Source organism: Hemiscyllium ocellatum, chromosome 40, assembly GCF_020745735.1.
Source record: "Hemiscyllium ocellatum isolate sHemOce1 chromosome 40, sHemOce1.pat.X.cur, whole genome shotgun sequence".
In the NCBI taxonomy this organism is placed as follows: Eukaryota; Metazoa; Chordata; class Chondrichthyes; order Orectolobiformes; family Hemiscylliidae; genus Hemiscyllium; species Hemiscyllium ocellatum.
The window spans coordinates 14,088,515-14,102,734 of NC_083440.1; the positions used below are offsets into that span (position 1 = coordinate 14,088,515).

At 48.9% G+C, this 14,220-nt stretch overlaps 1 protein-coding gene across 3 annotated transcripts in view; it reads right to left on the minus strand.

Moving 5' to 3' along the window:
• LOC132834489 (equilibrative nucleobase transporter 1-like) overlaps nt 1-14,220 on the minus strand; it is a 67,415-nt gene that overhangs the window by 13,109 nt on the left and 40,086 nt on the right. For all 3 annotated transcript variants that reach the window (XM_060853406.1, XM_060853404.1, XM_060853407.1), the window contains 5 exons: nt 13,971-14,047; nt 11,390-11,482; nt 10,323-10,462; nt 3,565-3,764; nt 534-701 (listed from right to left, as the gene is read on the minus strand). In XM_060853406.1, coding sequence (XP_060709389.1) covers nt 534-701; nt 3,565-3,764; nt 10,323-10,462; nt 11,390-11,482; nt 13,971-14,047 — 678 coding nt within the window. The remainder of the gene's footprint in view (nt 1-533; nt 702-3,564; nt 3,765-10,322; nt 10,463-11,389; nt 11,483-13,970; nt 14,048-14,220) is intronic.

Sequence of the window (14,220 nt, forward strand, 5' to 3'; positions counted from 1 at the left end):
ACACCCTCTCCTCTTCCTTCCTCCTCCACCTCTCCCATTCCCTCCCTCTCTTCCTTCCTCAACCATTCCTCCCCCACTTACTCCTCCTTCTCCAGTTCCTCTCCCACTCCCTCTCTTTGTATTCCCCTCCCAAGCCCATCTCACTTCCATCCTTTTCCATTCTCTCACTCCATCATTCCTCTTCCAGTCCCGTTATCCTTCCACACGCCTTCCCCCCTCTCACTCCCACCCTCCCTTCTTTCCTTCCCCCCCTTTCGCTCTCCTCCACTTTCCTCTCTCTTCCTCCCCCACCACTGCCCCTTCTTTTCTTCCCCAATCTCTTCGCTCTCTCCTTTCCTCCCCAGCCTTCTGCACTCTCTCTCCCTCCCCCATTTCCTTCTGCTGTCCCATTTGTTCCTCCACGCTCCTCTCTTTTCCTTCCCACCCCCCCCATCCCCAACATCTCCCTCCCACACCCACTCCGCGCCCCCTCTTGGCTGCACCCTGCGGCCAGGCCTTCCCCTATCCCCTTGGTGAGCAGCGACTGTCCGTACTTAGCTGGGTGTCACCGCGGGCCAGCAGGGTCAGCATGGGGTTGAGTATGCCGATGAACAGGTAATGCCGGAGCTGCACTATCGACAGCCAGATCAGGTGGGTGGCGAACAGCCTTGAGAAGATGCAGCTCTTGAAGGATGGGATGGCCTCCTCACTCGCCTCCGGGCCTACGGTTGGTGGGGAGGAAGAGAGGAGAGACACCGAGTTAAACATACGTGACCGCACTGTACCTTTGAGAATCCCGATGGCGGATCCAAGATGGTGGCGATCTGCCTTGCGGAGGTGTGCCCCCCAGCCCAGCAGTAGTGATATTTTTACCGCCCAACCTTAAATTTTTGCCAAAATAAAATAGGTAAGTTAAACGGTCCTGAAACCATTTACATCCACTCGCAGCGGATTGTCCGAACCAGGCGGGTGGGGAGTATTCGGTTTGGATGACTGATCGCTCAAGTGGCCCAAAACAAGCAGTAATCTGAGTGCCGATTGGTTGGGCATTATCCGACGGCACACGCCATCATGCCAGTTGGTCAACAGCCGATCCATCGGGAAGAAGCGGTGGTTTGAGTGCCGGCTATCCAACGTCTGTCGGTTATCCAGCAATGCACGCCATAATGCCGGCTAACTGGTCACGGGACGCCAGGTTGCCAGGTGCCGTTTTCGCAAGGCCTGGAGATTTTGTCCGGATGGTCTGGGATTCAGGCGGTCGATGTCCAGATCGCCGAGGTTTGACTGTAAATTCTTTTTGTGGGAGGAGAGGGTGACAAAAGGGGCGCAGGCAGCCAGGCTCCACCTCACGGGGCACTCTCTGAAGGTGTCAGGCAGGCCCACGGCTGCCACTGAGAACGCAGCTGCCATGGCAACCGAGTGGTACCTACGCAACAGAACGTCGCTGGAGAACAGGCGGCTCCGGGGGCTCACTGCTGCCTCACAGCACCAAGGGTCCCAGTTTCGATTCCAGCCTCGGGCAACTGTGTGTGTTGGGTTTGCACATTCTCCCAGTGTCTGCGTGGGTTTCCTCCCACGTTCCAAAGATGTGCAGGTTAGGGTGAATTGTCCAGTCGTGAGGTGCATTAGTCAGGGAAGGGGGCGGGTTACACTCCGGAGGGTCGGTGAGGACTTGTTGGGCCGAAGGGCCTGTTTCCACACCGTAGGGAATTTAATCTAATCTAAAAAAAAACGCAATCCGAGGGGTTGATGGAAGACAATCGTACTCGGCTTTAGACGATTTGGGTCATGCTCCAGAAGCTCGGAAGTGATCGAGCGACGGACCACGGCGTCAGAGACCGAGGTCGGGTCCTCAGTGGGGCGAATCCAAGCCCTCAGAGAAACAGGCACAGGCCTCGACTGAACAGGTCGATGCCCTGGAAAATCGAGGGAGGAGGAAAAATATCCAGGTCGTGGGGCCGCCGGAGGGAGTGGAAGGTGGGCAGCTAGCCGGCTTCCTCGCAGACGGGGCTGCCACAGTTTCTTGGCTGGGGTGCCGAAGCAGACCGGCTGAAGACTGACAGAGCTCACCGGGTTGCGGCGCACAGATCCGGGTGTGGAACAGCGCCTCCGCCCAGTCCTGGGACAATGTCGAAGCTACCGGGACAACCTTCTCAAAGGATGGGGAAAAGATCCACAGGCCCTGACCTATCTATGGGCCGGAAGCATGGAGAGATAAGCTCGGGAAGGGTGGGACCCACTGCCTTTATTCTTGATGAAGGGCTTTTGCCCGAAACGTCGATTTCGCTGCTCGATGGATGCTGCCTGAACTGCTGTGCTCTTCCAGCACCACTGATCCAGAATCTGGGTTCCAGCATCTGCAGTCATTGTTTTTACCTCCTAAAAAATTCGGATTGTCAAATAGGGACCCCTTCTGTTCCTTTCAGATTTAGAGGTTTCAATCCGAAAGGAGACCATGCTTTTGACGGAGTGTTATAGATCTGATCGGGAAAAGAGGGCGCTTCAGGCTCAGAGCTCTCTCTCAGTGAGTACTCGCTATCATTTGTTGGGGGAGGTTCCGCAGGTAACATCGAGCATCTACGTGAGGTCTGGGAGAGTGAGGTAAGAGTTGAGATCACTTTGGAAACATGGCAGGACATTTGTGAGAATACGAGGAGAATTTCGATATATAATAGGACCCATGCTATGCAGTTAGAGATTGTTCATAGGGCTCACCTGGCCCCAGATCATCTTGTGAAATTTAAGCAGGGAGCATCTTCAATGTGCCCCAAATGTAAAATAAATACGGGTGCCCTCACTCATTGTCTGTGGTCTCGCCACAGGCTCCATGTTTGTTGGAACGCTGTGGCAGGAGTATCAGAAGAATCCGAATCCGAATCCGAATCCCTCCAGTGTGGAAACACGCCCTTCAGTCCACACTGACCCTCCAAAGAGTAATTCACCCAGGCCCATTCCCCTGCCCTATTTTTACCCCTGACTCATGCACCTAATCTACACATCCCTGAACACCGTGGGCAATTCAGCGTGGCCAATTCACTCTGACCTGCACATCTTTGGACTGTGGGAGGAAACCGGAGCACCCGGAGGAAACCCACGCAGACACGGGGAGAATGTGCAAACTCCACATGGACAGTCACCCGAGGCTGGAATCAAAGCCGGGTCCCTGGCGCTGGGAGGCAGCAGTGCTAACCACTGCAGGGGGTTCTATGATGCAGATGACAAGCAGGAATGGCAGGATGTTAGAGGACCAGCCAGGCTGGGTTTTAAATCAGCACAAATAGTTGACTTGTTTGCAGCCACTGTTCCTCAGACTAGCCTGCAAGGCCAAACCTTGTATCAACTGCGTACATTTCTCGATCTGATGTGGCGGGATTTCAACCCAAAATGTCACCCGTGCCTCTGGTTTACCGTAGTCATACTGTGCGCCAACCTCAAACCCATTACTCACTCGTTCCCGCGATTAATGCAGCCTAGGATTCCAGAGGAAAGGAGGAGGGGTGGAAGAGCAAGGAAGGAAGGGGGAATTAGGAGGAGATGGAAACGGGGAGGTGGGACCAGGGGGAGGAGGAACGATGTTGCTCTGACCTTTCGGGCTGGGCTGCAGGAGACTCGCACCCTCAGTGGCCTCGGGCACCTCCTGCCCCTCAGCCTTGCCTCCTTCCGTCTCCTCTCTCTGCTCTTCCTTCTCTCCCTCGGTTCCTTCTCCTTCTTTGGGAGATTCGGCCCGGCTCGAAGTTTCCACAGCCTGGCGGAACATCTGGATGCCAGAGCCCTCACATTGCATCCTGTCCCAACAAAGAATTTCCAGGTGAACCACAATGTCCCATCGTTACCAGTCTCACAAACTGCTCCATATAGCTAAAAATCTCACAACACCAGGTTATCGTCCAACAGGTTTATTTGGAATCTCTAGCTTTCGAGGCGTAGCCTCTACATCAGCTGGTTGTGGTATGGGACCAGAAGACACAGAATTTATAGCAAAAAGGTTACAGTGTATTGGAGCTGGAATGATATATTATACACATTTAGATTAAGGCCTTCATCTTTTAGAATGGGATATGCTACTTTAACATGTAAACCCCAAAATTCCTTTTAAGTTACATTCTTAAGATAGCCTCAGCTTTTCTAAAAATCAGTGCCATCTCTGCTCAGACAATGCATTCAAGCTGTGAGGTTATAGTCTGTCTGTGCCCCCATGTTGAGTCAAGGGGGACTTACAGAATCTTACATGAATTTATGTAGTTTTTGAGCAAAATGAAAAGTAATTCTGCAAATACAGATTCACCCCATAAACCTATAGGTGTGTATGTGCAGAAGAGACAGAGTGAGTGCGTGCCTGTGATTGTGCTCATGTGGGCGTGAATGCATGTGAAAACGTGTCGGTGTAAGCATTCTTGATGAAGGACGTATGCCCGAAACGCCGATTCGCCTGTCCTCGGATGCTACCTGGCCTGCTGTATTTTTCCAGCACCACACGCTCAACTCTGATCTCCAGCATCTGTAGTGCTCATTTTCTCCTGTGTAGACGCTTGGTCAGGTATGTGTGATGGGGTTTAAGCCTGTGAAAGGGTGCGTGCATTGGTGTGAATGTTGTGTGTGCGCGCGCGCGTGCGTGTGCGCAGTCCAGTGGGGTCACCTGTAGTGTGACATAAACCCATGGTCCTGGCTATCAGTCACACACACACACACATACACACACACACACACTCTCATAGGCTTTTACCCCATCACACTCACACACATACACACACTTTCACATACACTCAAACCCACAAGTGCACACTCACTCTGTCTCTCCTGCACGCGTACACATGTAGGTTTATGGGGTGAATCTGTATTTGCAGAATTACATTTCATTCTGCTCAAAAACCTCAAAGATTCGTGTAAGATTCTGCAAGTCCCCCTTGAAAAACACAACCAGTCTGACTCAACACTTTAATGCATTGCCTGAGGCGGCACCGATTATTAGAAAAGCTGAAGCTATCTTGAGAATGTAACTTCAAAGAACATAGAACATTACAGGCGCAGTACAGGCCCTTCGGCCCTCGATGTTGCACAACCCTCTGTTTTCTTTCAGCAAGCCAATTACAGATCCAAACTGTTATGTTTCCCACAATCCCATTCCTCTGCATTTTGTACAATAGCCTACTGTGGGGAACCTTATCGAATGCCTTGCTGAAATCCATATACACCACATCAACCGGTTTACTCTCATCTACTTGTTTAGTCACTTTGTCAAAAAAGTCAATAAGATTCGTTAGGCACGACCTACCCTTCACAAAACCATGCTGACTGTCTCTGATCAGATTATTCTTTTCTAGATGGTTGTAAATCCTATCTCTTATAATCTTTTCCAACACTTTATCAACATCTGAAGTGAGACTCACTGGTCTGTAATTACCAGGGCTGTCTCTACTCCCCTTCTTGAACAAGGGAACCACATTTGCTATCCTCCAGTCCTCAGGCACTATTCCTGTAGACAATGATGATTTGAAGATCAATGCCAGAGGTTCGGCAATCTCCTCCCTAGCTTCCCAGAGGATCCTAGGATAGATCCCATCCGGCCCAGGGGACTTGTCTATTTTTACACTCTGCAGTATTTCTAATACCTCTTCCTTGTGAACCTCAATCTCTTCTAGTTGAGATGCAAGTATCTCTGCATCTTCCTCGCCAACATTTTCATTTTCTATAGTGAACACTGTCGAAAAATATTTATTTAGTGCTTCCCCTATCTCCTCTGACTCCACACACAACTTCCCACTATTATCCTTGATTGGCCCTAATTTAACTCTCGTAATTCTTTTATTCCTGACATACCTATGGAAAGCCTTAGGGTTAACCCTGATCCTATCTGCCAACAACTTCTCATGTCTCCTCCTGGCTCTCCTGACCTCTCTTTTTAGGTCTTTCCTGACTTCCTTGTAACCTTCAAGTGCCCTGAGTTTTCACATTTTGTCCTCACATAAGCGTTCTTCTTCTTGACCAGGGATTCCACTTCCTTAGTAAACCACGGCTCACGCGTTCTATATCTTCCTCCCTGCCTGACAGGTACATACTTATCTAGGACACACAGGAGCTTTTCCTTGAATAAGCTCCACATTTTTAATGTGCTCATCCCCGGCAGTTTCCTTTCCCATTCTACGCTTCCTAAATGTTTCCTAATTGCATCGTAATTTCCCTTCCCCCAGCTGTAACTCTTGCTCGGTGGAGTACACCTATCCCTTTCCATCACTAAACCTGATAGAATTGTGATCGCTGTCTCCAAAGTGCTCACCTACTTCCAAATCTAACACCTGGCCAGCCTCATTACCCAGTACTAAATCTAAAGTGGCTTCGCCCCTTGTAGGCCTGTCTACATACTGTGTCAGGAAGCCCTCCTGCACACACTGGACAAAAACTGACCCATCTATAGTACTCGTACTGTGGTGATCACAGTCAATATTTGGATAGTTGAAGTCCCCCATGACAACTACCCTGTCTCTCTCATTCCTATCAAGAATCATCATTGCTATCCTTTCCTCTACACCTCTGGGACTATTCGAAGGCCTATAGAAAACTCCCAGCATGGTGACGTCTCCTTTCCTGTTTCTAACCTCAGCCCATACTACCTCAGTGAACGAGTCCCCAAACAGCCTTTCTACAACGTAATATTGTCCCTGATCAACAATGCCACACCTCCCCCTCTTTTACCGTCTTCTCTGCTCCTACTGAAACATCTGAATCCTGGAACCTGCAACAGCCATTCCTGTCCCTGCTCTATCCATGTCTCCGTAATGGCCACAACATCGAAGTCCCAGGTACCAACCCATGCTGCCAGCTCACCTACTTTATTTCAGATGCTCCTCGCGTTGAAGTACACACACTTCCATCCAGGTTCTCGCTTGCCAGTGTCAGATACTTGATTTTGGAACTCCCTACTCTCACCGTCTTCTGTACCTGTCCTACAATTTTGGCTCCCATTCCCCTGCTGTCTTAGTTTAAATCCACCTTCATAGCTTTAGCAAATTTCCCACCCAGGATATTGGTACCCCTCTGGTTTAGATGAAGACCATCCTGCTTGTAGAGGTCCCACCTACCCCAGAAAGAGCTCCAATTATCCAAAAACCTGAAACCCTCCCTCCTGCACCATCCCTGTAGCCACGTGTTCAACTCCTTTCCCTCCCTATTCCTCAGCTCACTAGCACGTGGCACGGGCAGCAAACCAGAGACAACAACTCTGTTTGTCCTAGCTCTAAGCTTCCATCCTAGCTCCCTGAATTTCTGCCTCAAGTCCCCATCTCTCTTCCGACCAATGTCGTTGGTGCCAATGTGGACCACGACTTGGGGCTGCTCTCCCTCCCCCCGAAGGATCCCAAAAACACGATCAGAGACATCACAGACCCTGACACTGGGAGGCAACACACCGACTGTGAGTGTCTCTCGTCTCCCCACAGAACCTATCTGTCCCCCTAACGTTCGAGTCCCCAATGACTACTGCTCTGCTCCTCTTCCCCCTTCCATTCTGAGCAGCAGGTGCCCCACTGCTTTCCCCTGGTAAGTCATCCCCCCAACAGTATCCAAAACGGCATATTTATCATAGAGGGGAACGTCCAAAGGGGATCCCTGCACTCCCTGCCAGTTCCCTTTCTGTCCCCTAACTGTCACCCATCTGTCTTTTTCTTATACCTGGGGAGTGCCTACCTCTCTGTAAGTCCTGTCAATAACCCCCTCTGTCTCCCGAATGATCTGAAGTTCATCCAGCTCCAGCTCCAGTTCCCTAACGTGGAATTGGAGGAGCTGGTGTTGGGTGCACTTCCCACACATGTAGTCAGCAGGGACACTAGTGGTGACCCTTACTTCCCACATTCTGCAGGAGAAACATTCCACTGCCCTAAACTCCATTCCCGCTATTCTAACTCCCAAAGTGACTACTAAAAAAAAGGAGTAGAAAATAAACTAGTTACCTTACCTTGTCAATCTGCTTCCCACAACTTTTTTTTTGAGGTTAGAGGAGGAGGATGGGTGGGAGACACGACCCGAGTAGTGTCTCGGGTAACGCAACCACACAAATATAAACTGTTCGACTTACCCTCCCCAGAAGTCCTTTGTTCGCTCCTCCCTCGCTGGCCTGAAGGTAAGACGCTTAAATATACTTACCGGCCTTCCCAACAATCACCTCGCACCAACGTCACCTCCACCCGCTTCTCGCTGCTCCGAAGTTCTGGGGTTTCCATATGAAAGAACTGAAGCGAGCATATCCCGTTCTTAAAGATGAAAGCCTTAATCTAAGTTTGTTTAATATCATTACAGCTCCAATATACTGTCATCCTTTTGCTATAAATTCTGTGTCTTATGGTCTTGTACCACAACCACCTGATGTACAGGCAGCACCTCAAAAGCTGGTGCTTCCAAATAAGCCTGTCGGGCTATAACCTGGTGTGGTGTGACTTTTAACACCCAATCCCAACCTAGTCCAACACCAGCACCTCCACATCAAACCCATTACATAGAACATAGAAAAATACAGCGCAGTACAGGCCCTTCGGCCCTCGATGTTGCACCGACCGAATCCTACCTAACCTACACTAGCCCAATAACCTCCATATGCTTATCCAATGCCCGCTTAAATGACCATAAAGAGGGAGAGTCCACCACTGCTACTGGCAGGGCATTCCATGAACTCACAACCCGCTGAGTAAAGAATCTACCCCTAACATCTGTCCTATACCTACCACCCCTCAATTTAAAGCTGTGTCCCCTAGTAACAGCTGACTCCATTAGCGGAAAAAGGTTCTAACTGTCAACCCTATCTAAACCCCTAATCATCTTGTACACCTCTATCAAATCTCCCCGAAACCTTCTTTTCTCCAATGAGAACAACCCCAAGTGCCTCAGCCTTTCCTCATACGATCTTCCTACCATACCAGGCAACATCCTGGTAAACCTCCTCTGCACTCGTTCCAATGCCTCCACATCCTTCCTATAGTATGGCGACCAAAACTGCACACAATACTCCAGATGAGGCCGCACCAGAGTCTTATACAACTGCAACATGACCTCAGGACTCCAGAACTCAATTCCTCTACCAATCAAGCCCAGTACACCATATGCCTTCTTCACAGCACTATTTACCTGGGTGGCAACTTTCAGAGATCTGTGTACATGGACACCAAGATCCCTCTGCTCATCCACACTACCAAGTAGCCTACCATTAGCCCAGTAATCCATAAGAAATGATGAGATAACTTTCTCTTCTGCCTGAATAGGTGGTGGAAGCATAGTCCTCGAAGAATTTTAAGGTGGAGGTGGATTCATTGTTGCCAAACATTGGGGTGAAAGGTGATTGGAATAAACCGTAATGTGGATTTTGGGCAGGGAGGGGGAAATCAGTGAGTAATTTGGGAAAATACTTTAAAAAGAATTGCTGACATTAGCATTGGACAGCGTTTATAGAGGTATTACATGGTTTATTTTGAGGTGAAAACGCTTTTTTTAAAAATTAAAAGGTTTGGAAAGTTGCCAGTTATAGAAGTAAATTTGACAACGAGGAACCAAAGAGTTGACAAGGAAGAATGAATTGAATAATTTGGCAAAAAAAAACAATAACATCTTGTAAAAGCTTCTATGGGTATCTACCCAGGTTTGGCTAAGTGAATGATATTCCATTATGGAGACGGGAAGATATTTGATGGGAAACAGAGATATGGCAGAGAAGCTAAATGATTGCGTTGTTTCTGGTTTCACTGAGAAATCTCCAGAACGAGAGACTCAAGTGGCCTGGAGAAATGTTGAAAGAAACTAGTATTAAGAAGGTTCCCCTGGAGAAATTAAAGCTAATAAACCTCCAGATAAACCACAGAGTCGACATCACAGAGTGTTGATCGAGGTAACCAGATAGACTGGAAGCACACTGATTACACTTCAGTCTGTAACTCAATTCTGGGTGTGTATTATTCTATGTATAAACTATCCTAAATCCTTCAATTCGATTCCAGTCTGTAATACAGTCCAGGGTATTCTGTAATTCTGTATTTTAAAAAAACCCACCAAACCCTTCGAATAGATTCCAGTCTGTTCCTCATTTCCTGACATCTGTGATATTTATATATAAACTTCTCAATTAGATTCTACTCTGTAACTCACTCCTGGATTTCGGTTATTTTATATATGTATAAGACACCTCGAGCACCTCAACCAGATTCCAGTCTGTAAATTACTCCAGGGTATCTGTTGTTCGATGTATAAACCTCCCTGAACCCCTAGACCAGATTCCAGTTGTAACTCACTCTTGGGTTTCCGGTGTTCTGCTGTAAGTCACCCAAAGCCCTCCACTGTATTCCAGTCTGTTTTTCATTTCTCCTTACCCATAAGTGTAGCCGTCTGGCAGAGGGTAGGGAATGTGTGACCGTGGGAGTAGCATGTAGGTCCGCGCAATGTGGATCGAGCTAAGACAGCTAATGAACAGGAAAACGTTCCTTAAAGACAGCCCAGCCTCATATAAAACCTGCAGGGAGACAGACCAGGATGGAGTCAAACAAGAGGTCCACGTTAACATTGCTCGTGTTCGCGCTCTTTCTAATCCACGTTCAGAGTGCGGCCTCTCTGCACATGCCCAGTCACTTCCCTCACCCCAACACAGCTCATGCAGCACCTTCTCTGATTATCACTCACATTGTCCCCATTCCCCTCTAATCTAATATTCCTCCTCTCTCCATCAGACCCCGCTGTCTCTTGCACTCTTTCAGTTCATGCATTTTCTATCTCACTCAGAAGTCTCCACATCTATCTCACACTGTCCCTCCCCCCTCTCCATCTCACTCAATCCCTGGATCCCTCTTGGTCCCTACCCTGTTGAGGTTTGTCCTTCGTCTGCTTTAATCTCATTTCTTCGGTTCTCGACTTGCCTCATTCCAGCATAGAGGCCACCCACACCTCTCTATCTATAGCCTTCATGGGTCCTCTCTCCATTTCCCTCACCACCCATTCCCTCCCTTTCCAACTCGCCTTTCTCCATCATCGGCGTCTCTCAACCCCTCTCCAATTCCTGCCTCTCTGGGCTCGCCCCACCACCCCACCCCTCCCCAATCACCCAGACACCGCCCTCTCAATTTTCCCTTGTTACTATCTCCCCGACTCGGTCATCCCTCCTGTCCAATGCCCCTCTCTAACCAGCTCCTCCCTCCAACGCCCCTCTCCATCCCACTCGCCCCCTTCTCTGAGCGCCCCCGACATTAGCGGCATCTCTCAGCCCGAGAACCCTCTCTGTCTCCCCTCTCCCCCAAGCCCGGACTCTTTGGGCCCTTGTTCGATCTTCACCTTGCCCCCCACACCCACTCTGTTCCTGCCCTGAATGCCTCTGGCCAGGTGACGATTTTGTTAGTTGTCCCTCGACCTTTATCTTGTGAGTGGTCTTGTGTGCCATCGCCCTTACCTTAACCAACAGGAACACGATTGACGAGGAGTCAAACGCTCCGTTGTACATAGTGATCACTGTGGACCGTCGCCTGCCAAACAAGTTTCCAACCTGGGGAGCAGAGACCAGTGGAACAGTCAGTAAAAAATGAGGTCTGCAGATGCTGGAGATCACAGCTGAAAATGTGTTGCTGGTCAAAGCACAGCAGGCCAGGCAGCATCTCAGGAATAGAGAATTCGACGTTTCGAGCAAAATGTTTCCTGATGAAGGGCTTATGCTCGAAACGTCGAATTCTCTATTCCTGAGATGCTGCCTGGCCTGCTGTGCTTTGACCAGCAACACATTTTCACCAGTGGAACAGTCAGTGGAACTCGGAGGGTCTATGGAAGCACTCGGAGCCATTTCCAATCAGTGTTCCACCCTCCCCAATAGTCGTGCCACCCAGGGTAGGCACGGCCTAGGTCCGTACTGTGGCCTTGTGCTGAATTGGACTACACACACACACACACACACACACACACACACAGTGCTGAGAATTAACAGCAGGAATTGGCCATCCTGTTTTTCACAGTTGCTCTGTTACTCAATCAGATCACGGCTGATCTGTTTGGGTCTCAGCTTCATTTTCCTCCCTGGTCTGATAAACTCTAACTTCCCCAGTCAATCACAGAAGCACAGCAACTTGGGAGCAAGAGTTGGCCATTTGGTCCCCGAGTTTTGAATCTACTCAACTCAGCCTTGAATATGATGATCTGTTGCCTCCATTGCTCACTGGAAAGATAATTCCAACGAAAAAAAAACACCGCTTTGAGGGAAAATATAATGTTCTTATTGAGTCAAACAACATGGAATAAACCCTCTGGTCCAACCAGTCTGACCACATTCCGAAGCTGATCTAACCCCACTTGCCTGCCTCTGAGTAATACCCAACCAAACCCTTCATGTTCATGCACTTATTCAAAAGCATTTTAAATGTTGCAACTGTACCTGGATCCACCAACTCCTTTGGCAGTTCATTCTACATATGAACCACTCCCTGCGTTAAAAAAAAAGTTGCCCCTCATTTCCTTTTTAAATCTTTCTCCTCTCACCTTAAAACTATGCTCCCTAGTTTTGAACTCCCCCAAAGACCCTTAACATTCACTTTATCAATGCCCTTCACGATTTATAAACCCCTCAAACCCCGACATGCCAGTGAAAAAAATGTCTTGGTAACTCAAACCTTCCATTCCTGACAATATCCTGGTAAAACATTTTGATTTAGGTTAAACAGGCCCTTTGGCCCAACTAGTCCATACCGACCCTCCAAAGAGTAACCCACCCAGACCCATTCCCCTAGCCTATATTTACGCCGATGAACACACCTATCACTATGGGCAATTTGGCATGGCCAAGTCACCTGATCTCTTTGGACTGTGGGAGGAAACCAGAGCACCCGGAGGAAACCCACGCAGACACGGGGAGAATGTGCAAACTCCACACAGGCAGTCACCCGAGGCAGGAGTCGAACCTGGGACTCTGGTGCCGTGAGGCAGCAGTGCTCACCACTGAGCCATCATGTCGCCCCTGGAACCTTCTCCAATTTAATAACATCCTTCCCACAGGAGGACAATCAGACCTGTACGCAGTGTTGCAGAACAGGCCGCACCAAAGTCCTGTACAGTCTCAACATGACACTCCAACTCCCATACCCAAAGGCTAGATTAGAATAGATTCGCGACAGTGTGGAAACAGGCCCTTCGGCCCAACAAGTCCACACTGACCCACAACCCACCCATACCCCTACATTTACCCATGACTAATCCACCTAACACTATGGACAATTTAGCATGGCCAATTCACCTGACCTGCACATCTCTGGACTGTGGGAGGAAACAGGAGCACCCGGAGGAAACCTACGCAGACAAGGGGAGAACGTGCAAACTCCACACAGGCAGTCGCCCAAGGCTGGAATCGAACCTGGCACTGCGAGGCAGCAATGCTAACCACTGAGCCACCGTGCCACCCCAAAGGTCTGAGCAATGAATTCCTTATCACTTAGGAGACTCCTCTAAAACGAAACTGTGCCCTGTAGCATGGACCCCCCCCCCCTCTCTCTCTCTCTCCCATAAGGGGAAACATCCTCTCAGTGTCCACCCTCACCTTTCAATAAGGTCACCTCTTCATTCTTTTGAATTCCTGAGGACAAAGCGCTGGTTAACCTTGCCTCATAATGCCCTTATACAAGGAATCAATGAGCTGCTCTGAAATGTTTCTAATGCGATGAGATGCTGTCTTAAGTACAGCCACTGAAACATTATTACTGTCTTATTCAGTGATAAGCAGAAAATTACAATCATTCTGCACAGTGCAGGATGACCTCATTTACAGAACTTTCTGGATTAACGATCTGTTTTATAACTGAAACCACGGTATTTTGTTTTCTAGTGACTAACGGAAATGTGGACTTGATCCAAGAGGTTACAAACGGACAAAGGTTGTTCAGACATTAAAATCATTAACTTTATATTTTAGTTGGACAGTACTATGCAAACGAGTGTGTGCAGGCAAAATCCCAGGCAGTGCTACTATAGGTAGAACCAAAATCATTGGTGATTACCTGCATATTTGTCAAAAGGAATAGGATTCCACCCACTGCAAGCAGACAGACAGCAGGAAACAGCAGCATCGCAGTATCTGCAACAAAGACAGATACTGATTGGTCTTGCATTTCAAACTCCCTCAGCACTGACCATCCCAAAAGTGTTGCACTCCCTCAACACTGACCCTCTGATAGTACTGCCTCAACAGCACTATCCTCCAACAGGGCGGCGCTCCCTCAGCGCTGACCTTCCGACAGTGCGGCACTC